The sequence below is a fragment of the Tupaia chinensis genome, unplaced genomic scaffold, assembly GCF_000334495.1.
Source record: "Tupaia chinensis unplaced genomic scaffold, TupChi_1.0 Scaffold000161_1, whole genome shotgun sequence".
NCBI lineage: Eukaryota > Metazoa > Chordata > Mammalia > Scandentia > Tupaiidae > Tupaia > Tupaia belangeri.
In genome coordinates, this window is record NW_006159632.1 from 1,957,412 (window position 1) to 1,975,192 (window position 17,781).

Consider the following 17,781-nt stretch of genomic DNA (forward strand, 5'->3'; position numbering starts at 1 on the left):
GACCCAGTGGCTTAAACTCACGCTGGGCGCTTGTGTGTGCATGCCCACCCAAGATCCTGAGAGGAGAATGGAGGAGAAGGGATTGCGGCATGACCATCCCCCCTAGGGGGGTGATTTCTCTCATTCTGTCTCTCTGTCTCTGTCCTTCTGGCAAGTACATGCGCCCTATAGCAAAAACCTCTCCCCCCAAAAAAATGAGTTAAGTTTATCTGTTTGCATGTATTATGAAAGCATAATAAAAATGAAAAATAATATCATATGATTCTATTATTTATAGAAATACATATTTTGCAGAATATTATTGCTAAACAAAATATCTTTTTGAAACAGCAAAATTGATTATGACAGGCCTCAAAGGGAATTAGATCTTGTGTCTTAATTTTATTTTTTATATCACCTTGTAGATCAAAGTTTTGACATTCCGGACAGAACTTTTCATTCCACCAACACCACCTGGCGGCTCTCGTCTTTCGAGTCCATGACCGACGTGAAGGAGCTCATCCCGGAGTTTTTCTATCTTCCGGAGTTCTTGGTCAACCGCGAAGGTACAGCAGTAAATCGTTTCTAGCATACGTTTGTGAAAGCCTGTCATTTGATGATGTTTCAAAGATAAAAGTAGCCCCTGTAGGGCCAGCCCATGGCCTTGTGGTTATGCCAGCGGATCCCACATGGCCAGCTGTACAGCGTGAGTCCCAGCCCTGGCACCTTGAGAAACAGGCAGGGCGTGTGCGTGCGCGAGCATGCCCCAGATCCTGAACATGCTGGCCCCAAGGGGATTTAGGATGGGCTGCCTGAGCACCTGCAGAACCGTGTGCTCCTCAGGAGGGAGAGATGAAGACAGGACTGCAGCATTACCATTCCCCAGGGGGTACTTTTCCACTTCCCCTGTCTGTGGGCCTCTCTCCAGTGAGCACGGGCACATGCACCCTCTGGCAAAATTAAACAAAGAAATACATGCTCGTCTAAGTCATAGAACTTGAGTCCCCAATTAAGAAAAATTCCTTTATTTAGTAAGTAGAGAGTTTTGTTCCCAAGCAAGCTTGAGGATTTTACATACTTTATAGGACTAAATATATTTGGGAGACTGTAACTTTTAATATTAAAGTTATCTGTAAACATGTATTTCTCTTTTTTTTACAGAAATTGTGTTATTCCTTTTAGGATTATAAAGTTGACAATATGTTCATTATAAGAAAACTAAGAGTCATGACTATTGAAAGCAAAATGTAAATTAACCAAAATGTCAGTTATTTCATGAGGAATGGCAGGATAGGAGTAAAACACTCTGACTAGAATAATCCAGTCACCGAAAGGAGTAAGAGAGGGTGCTCCCGACCAACAGCCTCGGCCACCGTGGCTGCTCTGAAATGAAAGATCAGTCACCCTCTAAGGGTGTCCTTGGCTCATTTTCCTGCTTTGGAGAAGTGCATCTTCAGGGAGGTTAGTATTGGACAGGATACTTTAGAACTCGGTCCTGTCCTGACCGGCCTCTCTGAGGTGCCGTAGAGAACGTCAGTAAGTCTCCATTGCTAGCAACCCTGTGGCATGTCTTGTTGGTTGCCCTGTGTGAGCACCTACCCGTGGCTTTCCACATGGACTGAACATCTCATGGGTGAATAACAACCCCCACATTTAGTGGCTAAGCAACAATAAATGTATTATCTGTCCGTTTTTGCAAGTCAGAAATTCAGGAACAGATCAGACAAGGTTTTGGCTCGGGGTCACGTTGGCAGCTGCGTCCAGATTGTCTGAAGCCGGAGCAGGCAGGGGTGGGGTGGCAGGTCGCCGTGGACATCTCTGTCCTCCATGTAGTGCCAGTGCTGTCCTACGTGGTCTGTCCAGATAGCTAGTTGGGCTTCCTAACAGCATGGCAGCTCCTCATGTCCCACATGGCTGCTCAGGGCTCCAAAGACGAAGGTCCCAAGAGGCCTGCAGAAGCTGCCTGGTCTTCCCAGACTAGCTGTGGTGGATTATTTATATAATTTCGTGTAAATTCACAGCGTCATCTCCATTGCACTCTGTTGACTGTGGCGGTCACAAAGCCTGCCCAGTTCAAGAACGGAAGATAGCCTTTGCCTCTTTTTTTTTTTTCCAGCCTTTGCCTCTTGATCAGGGAGGGGCAAGCTCTGGAAAAGCAAGCCAGAGAGGCAGCTCCTGTGGCCACTTGGTGACACGCCGTGTCGTGTCCTATCAAGGACACATCCCTCCAACCCTCTCACGGTACTTCCATTGTCTGCTCCACTGGAGTGGCCTCCCAGGGAAGTGTCCAGGGCACCAGAACGTTGGGGGTGACTGAGCGTGTAGCGGCGCTGCTGGCCAGCACCTCCTAGTCCAGCTCTTAGATGGCTCATGCGCTGGGCCGACTGAGCAAGCCGGTCTCTGAAGAGGCGCTGCAGGGTTCGCAGGTGCCCAGGCTGACCGTCTATCCAGCCTCGCTCAGCGCTGGGCTGGTCTGTGCGGCGTCTGCTGGGACCTTTGAGATGTCCCACCCTGCCCCATCGGGATACTGTCTAAGTCTGTGACTTACATTTTGTGTCATTTCCAAATACTCCAGAGTCAGTGAAGATCTTCTGCTTTCAAAAGATCAAGAAGTAGACAAACAGCAACTTAATTTTATTGGGAGGTCAGAAAAGTCAGGGCGCATTTTTGCACAGGACAGAAGATGCATCCTGACTGTCCGAGCAGCCCAGTGTGCGGAGCTGAGTCTACCTTAAGAGGCCCTTTTGAGTTTACTCCGCTAGTGCTCAGTGGGCCATAAAATGTAGCATGAGAATTCTACTCAAAGGTAGCATTTCTTGAAGACAGTTTTTTAAAAGAAACACTTTGGAGGGTTTGACGTGAGCTGGCCGACTAACCCGTCAGATCCTAGGTCGTCTCTGTCACTGGAGAAGCCTCTTACTTGATCTGTGGGGACCAAGCTGTTGTCTGGGACAACGGCTAGACGGAAGCCAGGGCTGACAGTGGACTCAGACGGAGTTAACAGGCAGCTTCATCCTCGGAATGTGCATCTTCGTATCAGTTCAATTCTTTCAACTATGGAATGCTCATATTTACCAAATCCAAGTAGTCTTAAAGATTGTTTTTAGGGACCGGCAGGCAGTGCGGTGGTTAAGGCACTCAACTGCCACATGGCCAACTGCAGTTTGAGGGCCAGACCTGGCCGCTTGCTTTCTGATTTGCCCTTCCTCTCTGTCTCTGGTCGAATTCAAATTAATTAATTAATCAACTCTTCTAAAAGTGTTTTTAAGTTTTAATACCAATAATTCAGAGATGCCATACAAAGTCTTAGTTTGATTTTTTAAACTATTTAATTCTATTTATTGTCATTATTTTTAATTTGTTATAGGGCACATGTACTTACCAGAGAGAGAAAAGGAAAGCGAGAGAGCTATCTGCTGGGTCCAGGGACCGAACCGTGGTGAGCCATGCGGGAATCCAGTGCTTTAGCCACCACACCGCTGCTGGCCCTGGCCTTACTGATTTCAGTCATATGTGCAGCTAAGATAGCTAAGCACTTGTGCCATTTGAGGACATGTTTGGTGGGAGTATGGGAACTAGCGGCTAATGGTCTCCTTGCTTTTCTTCAGTATGTTGGTGTATAAAGTGGTGGCAGAGAAGAGTGGACAGTGGGACCAGCAGGTGGTGTGATGATTAGGTCGAGAAACTCCCACGTAGTTGACTATGGTTCGAGTCCCAGACACGTGGCTTAAAACTCATGCCAGGCGCGTGTGCGTGCGTGCCCAAGATCCTGAGAGGAGAATGGAGGAGAAGGGATTGCAATGTGGCAATCCCCCCAGGGGATGACTTCTCACTTTCTGTCTCTCTCTCTCTCTCTCTGGCAAGTGCACGCACCCTATAGCGGAAATCTCTCAAGAAGAAGAAGAGTGGGAGCCTCAGACTTAATTTGGCAGGGGCTGTAGCTGGGTAGGGCACCGAGGGCTGAGCACTGGACTTCCTGTGAGAAAGCCGAGCCTTCCCGGGGCAGCCAGCCTTGCTGCCCACACCCACCCGCCCTGGGGGCTGAGGGAGCCCGCTCTGGGGGAGTGCACCGTGAATGCCCGTCTTCTCTTCCAGGCTTCGACTTCGGTGTGCGTCAGAATGGCGAAAGGGTCAATCACGTCAACCTCCCGCCCTGGGCACGTAACGACCCCCGCCTCTTCATCCTCATCCACCGGCAGGCCCTGGAGTCCGACTACGTGTCCCAGAACATCTGTCAGTGGATTGACCTGGTGTTCGGGTACAAGCAGAAGGGGAAGGCATCTATCCAGGCCATCAACGTTTTCCACCCTGCTGTAAGTGACGGGATAGCCTGCATTTCCGGCACGTAGAACCCGAGCTGGGGTTAGCCATCAGGCCGCTCCTCTGAAAGGTTATGACCAGCGAGAACCGGCGGACACTACACTGTTACCCGAGTGTTTCCAGGTTTTCTGTTTCATCTCTTTAGAACACTTGCGACACAGTCCGTGTCAGGCCTCCCCAGACCCCCCGGGGTCCAGTGATTCGCGTGGTGGGTGCGGGGCTGGCGCAGCAGCTCTTCCTGCAGCTCGGGTGTCCCTCCTGGAGGACATGAGGCAGCATCAGTCACGAGGAGAAGACGGGAGCCAGCCCCAGGCTGGAGCTCCCCGGGGCTCCACTCAGTGAAGCCTGGGGTGAGGGCTCTCTCCCTCCAGCCCCACGGGGCTGGGACGCATGTGGGGTGCCGGCTGCAGGGGGTGCACTAGAGACTCAGTACCCAGGTCTGCGAGGGCTGGCCGTCAGCACCTCTGCCTCACACGTCCGAGGGAGGGCAGAGCTCAGCACGCACCCCTGCCTGACACACGGTCGAAGCAGAGAGTGGGGTGCCTGCAGACAGCCATGTTCCCAGGTGCCAGCCAAGGGTCCTTTGCGGGGACTTCCCAGGACAGCAGTCAGGCTGTGTGGAAACCCCTTTCCGCATGCCGGCCTGTGTTACACTTGGCCTGACAGTGTCGTCACTGCTCATAGCAGAGAAAGTACTTGTGCCATGTCAGGACTGTAAGGTGCAGACTGCCAGAGGAGGAGTCTGGAGATCAGACATCGCCGTCCAGAGATAATGCCAGACCCGCCTTCCAGAGCTCTCTCTAGCTGTGTATGTCGTTCCTTCAATGTAGCTACTGCGTTCACACTTCCGGTAGCCTGTCCTCCGAGCAGCAGAGCCCTCGTTGATTCGTGATGTTGGGTGTGACTTCTTTAGCCACTCACCATCCCGAGTGCGGCTGTGCGGCTGCGCGGCTGCGCCCTGCTTATTCTACCACTCTCCCACTCCCGGATATTTAATTAAGATCTGTTTGCTATTAAAATAAATATTCCTCAAAATTCTTTATGTACAACAGCATTTCTTTTCTTTTCTTTCTTTTCTTTTCTTTTTTTCTTTTAGGCTTTACCATAGGGCACGTGCACTTGCCAGAGAGAGGGGAAGTGAGAAATCACACACCCAGAGGGGTGGCCACCCTGCAGTCCCTTTTCCTCCATTCTCCTCTTGAAATTTTGGGTACACATGCATGTGTGCCCAGGGTAATTTTCAAGCTGCCAGGTCCAGGACTAACCAGGAATCTAGCCGCCTTCACCAGCACCACCTCCTGGCTCTTATTTTCCTATTTCCTGGCCCTGTGCATCATTATTACTTTAAGATCAATCCCTAGGGGCCAGTAGATGGCATGAAGGTTAAGGTGGCTGAATCTTACTTGGCCGACCCTCCCTGCAATTCAAGTCTCAGATCCAGCAGCTAGAAAATCATCACACCAAGTGTGTTTGGTGCATGTGAAAAGTCCGACAGGAGAATGGAAAAGAAGGGATTGCAGCATGGTCACCCTCTCTAAGCAGGTGACTTCTCACTCTCTTTCTCTCTGTCTCTCTGGTGAGTGCATACAGCCTATGGCAAAAATCTAAAAATAAATAAATAAGCTTTATAGCATTAGATGGATTGCTCTTACATAGCGGTGGACAGTCACATTTAAGGGTCGTGTCTGTCTGAAACACCAGTGCACAGAGAGTGAGACAGACTGCTGTCTGCCCGTGGAGTCATGGCTGGGTCTCCCTGCTCAGCACTCCTTATTCTTGAACCTCTCACTCTGCAGACCTACTTCGGAATGGATGTCTCCGCAGTTGAAGATCCAGTTCAGAGACGAGCGCTGGAGACAATGATCAAGACCTATGGGCAGACGCCCCGCCAGCTGTTCCACACAGCCCATGCCAGCAGACCTGGAGCCAAGCTGAGCCTTGAGGGAGAGCTCCCGGCTGCCGTGGGCTTGCTGGTGCAGTTCGCCTTCAGGGAGAGCCGAGAACAGGTCAAGGAAGTTACCTACCCGGTATGTCAGGGCTTCAGCAGAATCCAGCACAGCCTGGCCGTGCGCCAACAACGGCAGGCCTCTCCAGCTCCCGGGCATGGACGGAGTAGCATGGCCCTGCCTACCAGCACGTGGGCAGTGCAGAGGGCGGGCAGACAGGGCAGATGCAGCAGCAGACTGCTGTGGGCAGTCTGAGTCAGGGCGCTGCCCACTTCGGGAGCACAGAGGAAAGGGAGTCCATCGTAGCAGACAGTAAAGGGGGAAGCGTTACTGAGGGCGGGCCTCCCAGGGCGGTGACGTCAGAGAGTGCGCAGACAGGGGAGGGACTGTCTGGACAGAGGGCAGTGGGAGTGGGGTCTTACTGCCTCCAAAGATGGGAAGTAGATTTAAGTTTTGCTTCAGAATAAAAAAATAAAGTAAGCAAGCCCTGAAAGTAATCCCAGAGAATGCGAAGGACAGGAGAAGGTTCGGGAGGAGCCCTGGATGTTAATGGCAGGGCCTGTGAGTGTCTGGGAAAAGGTGTCCCAGGCTTCAGATTTTCCCATCATGACGCCACTTTGTGTCAGAACGCCACATGTGAAGTCTGCACTCATAGCATACGGATGTCAGTGCGTGTCAAAGACAAAACTTGTCCAACCAGCAAAACTCAGGTCTGGGACATGAATGTGATGGACAGTGTTGCTTTGCCGGAACCAGGCCCAGAGCTGTGTCTCCCAGTAGACAAGTGTGCTGTCCTGTGCTTTGAAGCCTCCTGAGCCCTTCTGGCCTTGCCCAGCTCCAGGGCCACTCCATGTCAGAGTAATTTGGCGGGATGCCCTGAGCAGGAGTCGGCGCCGTTCACTCTCTCCCCCTCTCGGTCACCGCGGCATGCAAAGGGCCTTGGCTGCGAGGCCGCGGTGGTGGGACAGCCAGCCATCACGCCCACCACCAGCCCCACACAGACCGACCCTCTTTCTGGGACTCCGACCTCATCAGAGCTCTGCGTAGACCCCTTCCCACCTAGTGTCCCCTCAGCCCCATGCACCGCTGTGGCTGTGTCCATGTCGGACACCTGGTGCCCCTCACACAGCAGCTCGTCCCACTCAGCCCTCTGCCTCATGGCGCTTTCACTGCCCGACAAACTGCATACGTAGCTGATTGTCCCCTTGCTCCAACTAAGATGTCACTCCGTGGGGACAAGGACTTTGTCTTGCTCATCACTGCATGTCCTGCTCCCAGGACAGGGCACTTAGGCCTCACCTGCAGTACACTCTTGTCCTCTTAAACACAACTTCTCAGGGACAGGGCCTTCCATGTCTGGCTCGCTCCGCCTCTGGGTGGTGTGTAAACACACTGGTGACATTTATGCCACTACTTTGCTTTGTTCGAAGTGCCCCGAGGCTCCCCACAGGACTGCTGCCTGTGCTGTCACTTGGCATCTGCACACGTGTGAACACAAGCCCGACGCCCAGCCCGGCCACCCTTCTAGGTCAAAGCTGTCAGTGCCCCTCTCCCCTCAGCACAGCGCAGTGGAGACCAGGGCCGGAAGCCTTGTGTGTAACTGAAACTCTGCAGCGCCTAGAACAGGAGCCCTATGGCGAGGACCTGGCACAGAATTTTCTCAATGTCACTGTTGACAGAGTGGCGCTTTCAGAACAAACTTGCTTACAGGTGTTTGCTCCGGACAGCTCCGTTCCGCCTGAGTGTCCTCCAGCACGTCCAGAGAGACTCCTGTTCCCAGGTCACTGTGGAAGCACTTCCAACGGTGGCTTAGGGTTCCTGAACCACCCGATGGAGTTATCAGAGCCCTAAAGGGGCACGCTTTTCTCTAAGAAATCGTGTAGGTCAACCATGTCTGTCCTCATTCACTTGGAAAATGACATCATCACATGAAAACCATTCCTTTTTTATGTGAATAACAAAATTGCTTCGTATATTAATTTTATCAGATTTATATGACATTTCCTCTTAGAAATTGAAAATACGATAATTGTTAGATGTCTAAAGGGAGAAAATCTATTAAAGAGATCGATAGCGATTAAAACAGTCAAAAGAGAACAAAAAGCTGTTGGGAGAAAGCGTTTAAAAGGACGTGGCTTCTGCCTTCCCAATGCCGCTTTTCCCAGGGTTAGAGGGCGCGGTCCCATTTCTGTGGAAGGCCCCAAGCGCTCGCTGGCCGTCCTCGGAGGACGCGGGCCTGTTACCAGGGCACCTGTTCTTGCTCTTCACTGACCACTCTTCTTCCCGGGCTTTCTAGACCATCACATGTCTGAGCCCGTCAGCGCGCTCCGCAGAGTCGGCACTGCCCGTCCGTCCAGCAGACGTCCACCAGACGCCAACCACACCCGGGCATAGTGGGTCTGGCTGTGCCATCTAGGAGCCCCAGCTGCTCACTGCCACAGTGCACATGCCTTGGCCTGCTGCCGACCGCAGCCCTCCCAAGGGTGTCTGCCCAGCGTAGCTACTGCAGCTAGGCTGAAAAGACTACTTGAATTTTTTTCTCTACTCAAATGTCAAGGCAGCTCTTTTTAAGTTTATTTCCTTGATGAGGCAAGCAGGCAGGCAGACAGGTACCCTTGAAAAGGTCTTCACTGTAATCCTTCCCACAGCCCTGTACCCCACACAGGGTCACAGGGTGGGCCTGACCTTCAGCCACGCACAGAGGAGGTCCCATGTGTTGGCTGCCCACTGTCCTCTGTCGGTGTCGGCAGGCCCAGGACTTGAACCCATATGACCTCCAGTACCAGAGTAGCACCCTACTGCCTGCGCCATCACAGCTTGGCCTCAGGGGTTTGAATTAGGACTAACCAGGCATTTCCAGGCAAGTTAGGCCAGAGCCAGAGCACAAACGTCAAATAGAGAACGCACACTCACGTGTGCTGGCCCTGGGCGAACACACACTTATGTGCTGGCTTTGGGGCGTGCCGAGCGCGGTACTCTCCCGCGAGCAGAAGGGCTTCTTCTCAGAGGACCTGCTCTTACTTTGCTTGGGATTTGAGTTGTAGGTTGTTGGGCATTTGCTGCCTTTTTAAAGCCTGCGTTCTTCTTTCCTTGGTCTAGAGCCCTCTGTCGTGGATAAAAGGCTTGAAGTGGGGGGGGTACGTCGGCTCCCCCAGCGCCCCGGTCCCTGTGGTGTGCTTCAGCCAGCCCCACGGGGAGAGCTTTGGCTCTCTGCAGGCCCTGCCCACCAGGGCCATCTGTGGCCTGTCCCGGAACTTCTGCCTGCTGATGACGTACAGCAAGGAGCAAGGTGAGTGAGGGCGGAGGGCCAGTGTCTCCAGCCCGTCCGCGCTAGCTTGCTTTACCTCCCGGGTTCTCTGGGTCCAGGCGGACAACTGTTCGGAGTCGTGGTGCTTTAGTGCAAGTGGGAATTAAGGCCTCGAGCACTAGGAAAGCGGGAGTAGGATGTGGCCTGTGTCTCTAGCTGTGAGAGGAGCACTGGAAGGAGACAAATGATACGCCCGCCAGGGCAGCAGCTTCCTCAGTCTCAAGTGTACCCTGGAGGCTTGCGAATCCCAGAACAGCGAGTCCAGTCAGCACCTCGGAAGATACAGCTGTGGGTCCAGACAAAGCAGGAGTCCGCGTAGCCTTGGCAAGAGGACTCATGGCAAATCTGCCTGAAGAGCAGTCCTCTGGGTCACGCTGCCCTGCTAAAGCAGACCAGGACCAGTGGCCTCGCCGTTGCCAGAACCCTGAGCCGTGCCACTTCAGCCATTCCACTGGGTGTGGAACTCTCCCTCCTGCTTGGAACGGCCCTCGGGCACCGAAACCAGTGGCTGGGGCCCCTGTCTGTGCTCTCGGCTCTCCTGCAGTTTGCCTGACAGCAGCACGTGGCCAGGAGTTCCCGGGCAGCCCTGGCCAATTTCCGTCACCACAGTGTGCTGTGCTCAGGTGCGCAGCCAGCCTCCCAGCTCCGCCCGTGCTGTTCGCAGAGCACGCTGCCTGGGGCCCTGGGGACACGGCACACCGGCGTCTCGGCCTCGAGTCCAGGCCTCACGTGCTAGGAACCAGGTCACTCCATTCCCGTTTAAGGCCCACTGCCCTAGTCAGTAAAGGGGGGTTTCTTTTCCTAAATGAAAGAAGAAAAACTCGTGCCTCTTGTAACCCTGGAGTGAAGGCGTGCTGTGTTGAGCAGCAGCTGTGTCCAGGCTTTCTGGTCGACCTCGCATTCTCCAGGCCCCCTCCCCTCGCAGCCGCCGCTGCAGAGCTGGTGCAGTCCGAGGCTATCTGATGCCTTATTGCAAAACCACCGTCAACATTTGGTATTATACTCAACAGAAGGAGATCTGCGGATCCCGCTTCCAGTGTGTCTTTTCGTTCACGAAGCGCTTATCTGTCATACTCATCTGTGCCCTGGGTGTTCCGCGAGGGGAGGCACAGACAAGCCCATGAATGCACTGACAGCATGGAGCAGGCAGTGCTAGGTGTGGGTCAGCGTCTCTGAACTTGTGCCAGGAGGACATGATGCCCGTCATGCAGGAGACAGGACAGGGCCTCCTGACAGCTGACCTGGCCACGCCTTCCACGGTGGGCACATCGAAGTGCCCCTCACAGAGCTGTCATCTCCACCCCTGCAGCTTCCCAGGATTCTACCCGTCCTTCCGGATTACACAGCCCTGGACAGCTAGAAAGTTATGTAAACAATATTTAGTTAACTTTTTTTAAACTTTATTTATTTTTAATTTGCTGTGATGCACTTGTGCTCACCAGAGAGAAAGTGAGAAAGCAAGCCGCCAAGTCCAGGACTCGAACCACAGTAAGCCATGTGGGCGTCCAGCACCTTAGCCACCACGCCATTTGCTGACCCTAATGTATTTTTTTTATTTCTTAATTTTTATTATTTTAAATTATTTTGCATGCTTTTTACATATATTTTATTTTTATTATTTTTACATTTTTCTACAAACATTTCATATTTTTTTAAAGCAAAGTTTCTCAGAATGTGAGTAGCCAAAGCTTGACTTAACAGAGATTTCAGTTCTAAGTCAAATAAGTCCCAGCCAAAACTAGACAATAAAGAGTACAGTTCCCTGAGGATTGTCTTAGCCTTGAAGGAGTAAGCTGACGGAAGTTTTAGCTCAGGTGCGTAAAACTGATTTTGACCAGATGCCATGTCCTCCCGTGTACACGTCCGCGTCTCGTGCCTGTTGGGGCTGTCACAGACTAACCTGGAACTGCGTTCTCCTTCCCCTCGAGGCGTGAGGAGCATGAACAGCACCGACATCCAGTGGTCGGCCATCCTGAGCTGGGGGTACGCGGATAACATCCTGAGGCTGAAGAGCAAGCAGAGCGAGCCCCCGGTGAACTTCATCCAGAGCTCGCAGCAGTACCAGGTCAGTGCACGGACGCTCCTCACAGGGTTCCGCGGGGCGTACAGGGCAGAGCAGCTGGGCTCTGCACCCCACAGCGGAGCACAGTCAGGGTGCACATGGGGCAGAGCCTGGACTCCCCCACGGTGCCAGCCCACTGAGTCCCCTGCACTGGCCGACTGTGTGTCTCCTCCCCCTCGCATCGACCAAGGACCCACATCTGAGATTCGGCACTGCTCTTCTCAGCGCCACTGCCTGGGTCCGGGTCACTGTAGCCGTCGTGCCGCCTTCTACACCTGGTTTTCCTTGGCGGGCCCGGCACACAGGCTGGGGCTGCAGAGAGCAGAGAGCACTGGCCAGGAGGCGTAGGGCATGTGTGATGAGAGACGAGAGAGACGGCGGGGGGAACAAGAAATCAGCCCCCAGAGGGGATGGCCATCCTCCTGGGCACACTCTCCCAGCTCGACTTGTAAGTAACAGGTCCAGCACTCAGAGCGGCCAGCCGAGTAGGAGTTTGGCATGTCTAACACCACAACAGGACCCAGAACGGCGGGTTTCTCACGTTTCTAGTTTCGTGTGTATTCCTTTCCCAGCTTGATTTGGGTATAACTGATGGATAATTGTGTGTGAGAGATGTGTGACGTGATGCTTGGACAGATGTGTGCATCGGCGTGTGCACCACCTCCTGGTTGCGTGGTTCTGTCTGTGGTAAGACCTCACCACCCGCCCTCGCAACTGACCTCCGGAAGGCACCGGTAGTGCCGTGTCCACTGGGTCCCCAGCCCTTCCCTGGCATGGCACAGCTCTCGTGCCCTGTCAGCCCTCCCTGCACTCCACCGCCCCCACTACTCCCCACTGGGCCAGTGCGTTTGATGGTCAGACCCCACACCTGGGAGGACCGGGCAGCATCTGTCTTCCTGTGCCTCCTGGTTTTCACTCAGGTGTCCTCAAGGTCCAACCACGTTGTCACAATGGCAGGCCGCCCACCATTTTTAAGCCGGACGATATTCTACTGTGTGCGAGCGAGCGCAATGCGCATGGGAATGTAAACATTGCAAAGATACTTCTATTAATACCAAGAGGTCAGGAACAGGCTTAGATGTCTGTTTGAGCACAACAACGTGGGCCAGATTTTTGTAGCAAAGTATGAAATATTGTAGCCAAACCCTGAGTAAAGGAGACATGGTCCACGCTCCCCCGGGTACAGTGTTTATTCTTGTTCTTTCCCTTAGTTCACTCCAGGGCACGCACACTCGCCAGAGAGGGGGAAGGAAGAAAGCACCCCAGGGAGAAGCTCACCCACCACCCCTTCTCCTGCACTCTCCTCTCAGGATGTTAGGCACACGTGCACACACCTGGTGTGATTTTTCAAGCCGTCGGATCCAGGGCTCAAACCACGCAGCCGGCCATGTGAGATACAGGCACCTTGACCTCTGCACTGTGAACCTGGTCCTATTTATTAGCTCTTTTTTTTTTTTTTTTTTTGGAGAGGTTTTTGCTATAGGGCGCGTGCGCTCGCCAGACAGACAGAGAGATAGAAAGCAGGAAATCCCCCCCCAGGGGGGATGGCCACGCCGCAATCCCTTCTCCTCCATTCTCCTCGCGGGATCTTGGGCACGCACGCACACGCGCCCGGCGTGAGTTTAAGCCACCGGGTCCGGGACTCGAACCGCGGTCGCCTACGTGGGAGTCCAGCGACATAGCCATTACGCTAACTGCTGGTCCCCTATTTATTAGCTCTTTAAACTGGGGAAGCGTGTCTGCGATGTCACCCATGAGGACTCACGCTGAGACCCAGTGCCCATGCCACTTTCCTCAGCTGTGGAGCCCGAGTCCTGCCCCGCCTCTGTCTGCAGCCGGCACCCGCGCCGTGAGCACCTTGTCACGTGAGCACCTTGTCACGTGAGTGCTGGATGATCGGCTGCGTCCAGTGACGGCAGAAAGCAGGCTACAGAAGTGGTGTCTACGGCCTCTTTTACGCTAGTTTAAAAGATGGCTCCGTACTTGGGACAGTGCAGGAAACCGAAAGGCCACCCTTCCCGGAGGTCCCCTCACTCGCTATTCTACGTGGCTCTTTGTTTGTTTGCATAGTTGAGAATTATGGATGAGAAATGATGAAATAATTCCTCAAAAGATGAAGTATTTCAAGATACTGGAAAAATAAGATGATTAAAACCTTGTAGCGTGGGGCCAGCAGGTGATGTGGCACTGAGGATGCTGGGCTGTCACTTGGCCAACCATGATTCGAGGCCCGTACCCAGAGGCCTGAAAACCATGCTGGGTGTGTGTGTGTCCAAAATTCCGAGAGGAGAATGGAAGGAAAGGGACTGTGGGGTGGCCCTCTCCTGGGGGCGATTCTCACTCACCCTCTCTCTGCCTCTCCAGTAAGTGCACACACTCCATGCAAAACCTGTGAAAAACCTTAGGACAGCTTTTCACGGCTTACGCTCTACAGCCGTCCAGTGGGTCACTGTGGCAACGGCCGACAGTAGGATGAATTTTATTTTAAATGTAAAGGTCACGTGCACTTTCTCTTCGTGTTTTGGAAGACCTCTCAGAAAGAATAAAAGTTATGAAATATAAATTCTTACAAATAGAACTGCTCGAGAAAAACGTAAACAATAAAATTGAATCCAGTGGACTCTGGTGAAATAAGAGTTAAAAAGAATCCTGATCAAAGACAGTCGTTTTCTGAGCCAGAGACAAGAGCACATTCCAGTCTGTGAAGAAGCCAGCCGGAGACAGCTCGAGCTCTGAGACGAGGACAAGGTCCCGAGGAGCCTGGGAAGTCAGGCAGGACTCGGAACCCGGACACTCCTGTGGGGAGCAGAGCTCGGGGCTGTGGCCCCCCGCACCCGAGGTAGCACGGTGTGGGGGGGCCCCACTGTGGTGTGGAGGAGGCGTTAGCTGGGAGCCTCCCACGCTGTCCCGCTCCTCCTGCGGGCGGTCCGCAGAGCTGTTGGGGCAGTAACTCCACGCCCATGTGCCTGGTTCTGGTTGACCGGCTGCGTCCAGTGACGGCAGAAAGCAGGCTACAGAAGTGGTGTCTACGGCCTCTTTTACGCTAGTTTAAAAGATGGCTCCGTACTTGGGACAGTGCAGGAAACCGAAAGGCCACCCTTCCCGGAGGTCCCCTCACTCGCTATTCTACGTGGCTCTTTGTTTGTTTGCATAGTTGAGAATTATGGATGAGAAATGATGAAATAATTCCTCAAAAGATGAAGTATTTCAAGATACTGGAAAAATAAGATGATTAAAACCTTGTAGCGTGGGGCCAGCAGGTGATGTGGCACTGAGGATGCTGGGCTGTCACTTGGCCAACCATGATTCGAGGCCCGTACCCAGAGGCCTGAAAACCATGCTGGGTGTGTGTGTGTCCAAAATTCCGAGAGGAGAATGGAAGGAAAGGGACTGTGGGGTGGCCCTCTCCTGGGGGCGATTCTCACTCACCCTCTCTCTGCCTCTCCAGTAAGTGCACACACTCCATGCAAAACCTGTGAAAAACCTTAGGACAGCTTTTCACGGCTTACGCTCTACAGCCGTCCAGTGGGTCACTGTGGCAACGGCCGACAGTAGGATGAATTTTATTTTAAATGTAAAGGTCACGTGCACTTTCTCTTCGTGTTTTGGAAGACCTCTCAGAAAGAATAAAAGTTATGAAATATAAATTCTTACAAATAGAACTGCTCGAGAAAAACGTAAACAATAAAATTGAATCCAGTGGACTCTGGTGAAATAAGAGTTAAAAAGAATCCTGATCAAAGACAGTCGTTTTCTGAGCCAGAGACAAGAGCACATTCCAGTCTGTGAAGAAGCCAGCCGGAGACAGCTCGAGCTCTGAGACGAGGACAAGGTCCCGAGGAGCCTGGGAAGTCAGGCAGGCCTCGGAACCCGGACACTCCTGTGGGGAGCAGAGCTCGGGGCTGTGGCCCCCCGCACCCGAGGTAGCACGGTGTGGGGGGGCCCCACTGTGGTGTGGAGGAGGCGTTAGCTGGGAGCCTCCCACGCTGTCCCGCTCCTCCTGCGGGCGGTCCGCAGAGCTGTTGGGGCAGTAACTCCACGCCCATGTGCCTGGTTTCCCCACCAAGGCGCGAGACGAGGAGAAGACTCAGAAGTCAAAATGGAGAGCCTCGCTCTCAGCAAGGATCCAGTCAATCCTGGTTAAATTTGTTCTCTTTTTTTATAAAAACATATTTTATTTAACTTTATTATTTACTAATTTATTTTAATTTGACCAGAGAGGAACAGAGTGAAAGAGGGAGGGAGGGAGAGAGGGAAAGTGAGAAAGCAAGCTGCCAGGTCCAGGACTCAAACCATGGTTGGCCACGTGGGAGTCCAGTGCCCTTAACCACCATGCCACCTGCCAGCCCCTATCCTGGTTAAATTTCTGAGAAATAGTAGATATCTGTATTTACAAACCTACCGTCTGACTGTGCATCGTGATACATTTTCATCTGGAAACGGGCTTTAGGGATTTGGTGTCAAATTCCCGAGCATTACTGTGCCTGGCATGACTGTAGAAGGTTCACTTGAAAACTCGAGATCACATGTTTTTAGTAGTTTCAGAAAAGTCAAAGCATTTCTGTGCTTCTGAGATGGGATGACCTGTGCTTCACGTAGGTGACCAGCTGTGCTTGGGTGCCGGACAGCTGCCAGCTGTTCACCGGGAGCAGGTGCGGCGTCATCACCGTCTACACGAACAGGCTCACCAGCGGCACGGTAGGTTCCGAGCTGGCCGGCGGGCAGTCTGGGCGTGGGCTTGCGGGGGAGGCCCTGTGACCTCCGGCTCGTTTCCTGGGAGACGACTCACAGCCCTCGTGCTCTGGTTGCCCCTCCTTTGCTCTTGGCATGCGGAAGGTATTGTCAGCTCCCAGGATTATTAGGGTCGCGAAAAGCTCTCAAATAGCTGCACAGGCCCAGTTTCTGGCTTCGGAGACGGTGCTCAGTTCCCGCCTGTCCTGGTTCGGGCGTCCCACCAGCTGACCGACCTGGAAGCTCAGAAACGCCGAGGTCTGACATCATCGCACCCTGGGGGGAGTTCAACGGTGGCAGGTTCCGAGGAGCCTGCCCCGATTTCTCCCGCTCCCTGGCAGAAGGTGTTTCTGCCTCGGCACCAGCAGATACCACAAATAGCAAGTTCGTGAACACGAAGAATAGTGCGGTGCTTATCTGTGGGTATAGTAACTTGGTACAAGTTTATTCTTAAAAGAATGAAAGCGTCCGTGGGGACGTGAGTGGACAGTGCGGAGCAGCAGTCACTGTCACGCAGGCGGGAGGCAGGGCAGAGAGCAGCTCGCGAGCCCGTGACGGCCAGTACTATGTTCAGGGACAATCTGGAAACACGACGCCGGCCTTGCGTACCTGGGCGTCAGCGGCCGCTCTTCACGGTGCCTGCTCCTTGTACTCTCCCATGTGGTTTGAAAGGGACGTATTTGAGTTACGATAAAAAAATAAAAACACCTCATAAAAAAAAGAGACCGCGTGGGCGTCTGGCGTCTGAGTCAGTGAGGCCTCGGAGCACCCACTGGGGCCTTGATTTGAAGTGGGCCATAGCTGCGGGCAGGACACTGGCACGTCCCTGCAGGCTGCATCGCGCCTCGGGGTCACGCCTTCGAGAAACACACCGCTGAGGACTGGCCAGTCACGACGCCCACCCGCCCACCCACCGGTGGTTTCCAAGAAATAGTTCACTGGAAGAAGAAGTCGACATTTGTATGCGTTCATGGCACCACCTATAACTTGAAAAAATCGGAAGTGGTTTCAGATGCCTCCGGGTAAGGGTGCTCAAGTAAATCGCAGCGGACTAACCGCACTGGGGCCTGTGACGCCGGCGCCTCGGGGACAGCACCAACTGGAAGGTGCTCGTGCGGAGTGCGTGAAGGCCAAAAGCATCGCTATAGCGGTCTTACAGCGATAAAAATCAGTGAGTTAAAGCATCGCTATAGCGGTCTCACAGCGATAAAAATCAGTGAGTTTTCAAACCAAGACTGGACAAAAATTGACAAAAATTAAAAGCATTTTAAGTTGAGGGGCCAGTAATTAGCATAATGGCTATGTCGCTGGACTCCCATGTAGTTGACTGTGGTTCAAGTCCCAAACCTGGTGGCTTAAACTCACGCCAGTGCGTGTGCGTGCGTGCCCAAGATCCTGAGAGGAGAGTGGAGAAGAAGGGATTGCGGCGTGGCCAT

The 17,781-nt window shown here is 53.1% G+C and overlaps 1 protein-coding gene across 1 annotated transcript in view; it reads left to right on the forward strand.

Moving 5' to 3' along the window:
- LYST (lysosomal trafficking regulator) overlaps positions 1-17,781 on the forward strand; it is a 150,267-nt gene that overhangs the window by 122,598 nt on the left and 9,888 nt on the right. The window contains exons 45-50 of the mRNA XM_027770856.1: positions 405-545; positions 4,075-4,292; positions 6,096-6,326; positions 9,345-9,534; positions 11,481-11,617; positions 16,214-16,312. Of these exons, the coding sequence (XP_027626657.1) occupies positions 405-545; positions 4,075-4,292; positions 6,096-6,326; positions 9,345-9,534; positions 11,481-11,617; positions 16,214-16,312 (1,016 nt within the window). The remainder of the gene's footprint in view (positions 1-404; positions 546-4,074; positions 4,293-6,095; positions 6,327-9,344; positions 9,535-11,480; positions 11,618-16,213; positions 16,313-17,781) is intronic.